The sequence below is a fragment of the Alligator sinensis genome, unplaced genomic scaffold (genome assembly GCF_000455745.1).
Source record: "Alligator sinensis unplaced genomic scaffold, ASM45574v1 scaffold118_1, whole genome shotgun sequence".
NCBI lineage: Eukaryota > Metazoa > Chordata > Crocodylia > Alligatoridae > Alligator > Alligator sinensis.
Window position 1 is genome coordinate 1,068,856 of NW_005841850.1, and position 786 is coordinate 1,069,641.

Genomic DNA, 786 nt, shown 5'->3' on the forward strand with positions numbered 1-786 from the left:
GCCGCCAGGGCCGAGCCGTGGCGGGCTGGGGGCCGAGCCCAGGGGCGAGTGCAGCGCGTCTCGCGCCGGGGCGGGCTCGCACGACGAGGCGTCCGAGTCGCCGCCGTCCCGGTCGGGCTTGCACTGCTCCTCGTACATCCGCAGCGAGGGCAGCGTCAGCTGCTTCCTGCCGGCGAGGAGACAAAGCCTCAGCGCCGGGGAGAGGGGCAGGGCCCAGCCGCGGGGCAGCGGGGCGCAGGGATCGGGGTCCCCCCCGGGCCCGGGCTGTACCTCTTCTCTCGCCGCCCATTGCCCGTGTCCCGAAAGCCCTTGGCGAAAGGGTTGTTATCGATTTTCAGCTGCGTGATCTGGGGAGCAAAGTGCCGTGTTAACGAGGGGGCAAACGGGGCAGCTCCCCACGCCCTCGCTCCTGCCGTGTGTCCGCCCGCGGTAGGTAGGGGTCTGCCCCGGGCTAAGCCTCCTGCCCGCGCCCCCGGGGCCGGCTGCCCGGGTTTAACACACCGCGAGCTTTATTAAAAATGCTGCTGAGGTTTGGCCTGAATTATTCATCGGGCTTTAATGATGGGAAGTTATTTTTTACGGCCCCCGAGGGGCAAGGCGGCGGCGGACGCTGCTGCGTGGGGGAAAGCTGTTCTCATCGCTGCCCGGGTACTCGCTTGTGGGGCCGGAGACATGACAGCGCTCAATAATTCATGCCTTTGAAATATGTCCCCGAGATAGATGGGCGCTTTAAAAATGCATGGAGCACCCCCCTGCCTCCCTGGCCGGGCAGGTCCCCCCAGCCCT

General features: G+C 66.9%; 1 protein-coding gene across 1 annotated transcript in view; it reads right to left on the reverse strand.

Moving 5' to 3' along the window:
* TBX2 (T-box 2) overlaps positions 1 to 786 on the reverse strand; it is a 14,822-nt gene that overhangs the window by 9,399 nt on the left and 4,637 nt on the right. Inside the window, exons 4-5 of the mRNA XM_025210896.1 lie at positions 271 to 347; positions 3 to 166 (exon numbers count right to left, since the gene is read on the reverse strand). Coding sequence (XP_025066681.1) covers positions 3 to 166; positions 271 to 347 — 241 coding nt within the window. The remainder of the gene's footprint in view (positions 1 to 2; positions 167 to 270; positions 348 to 786) is intronic.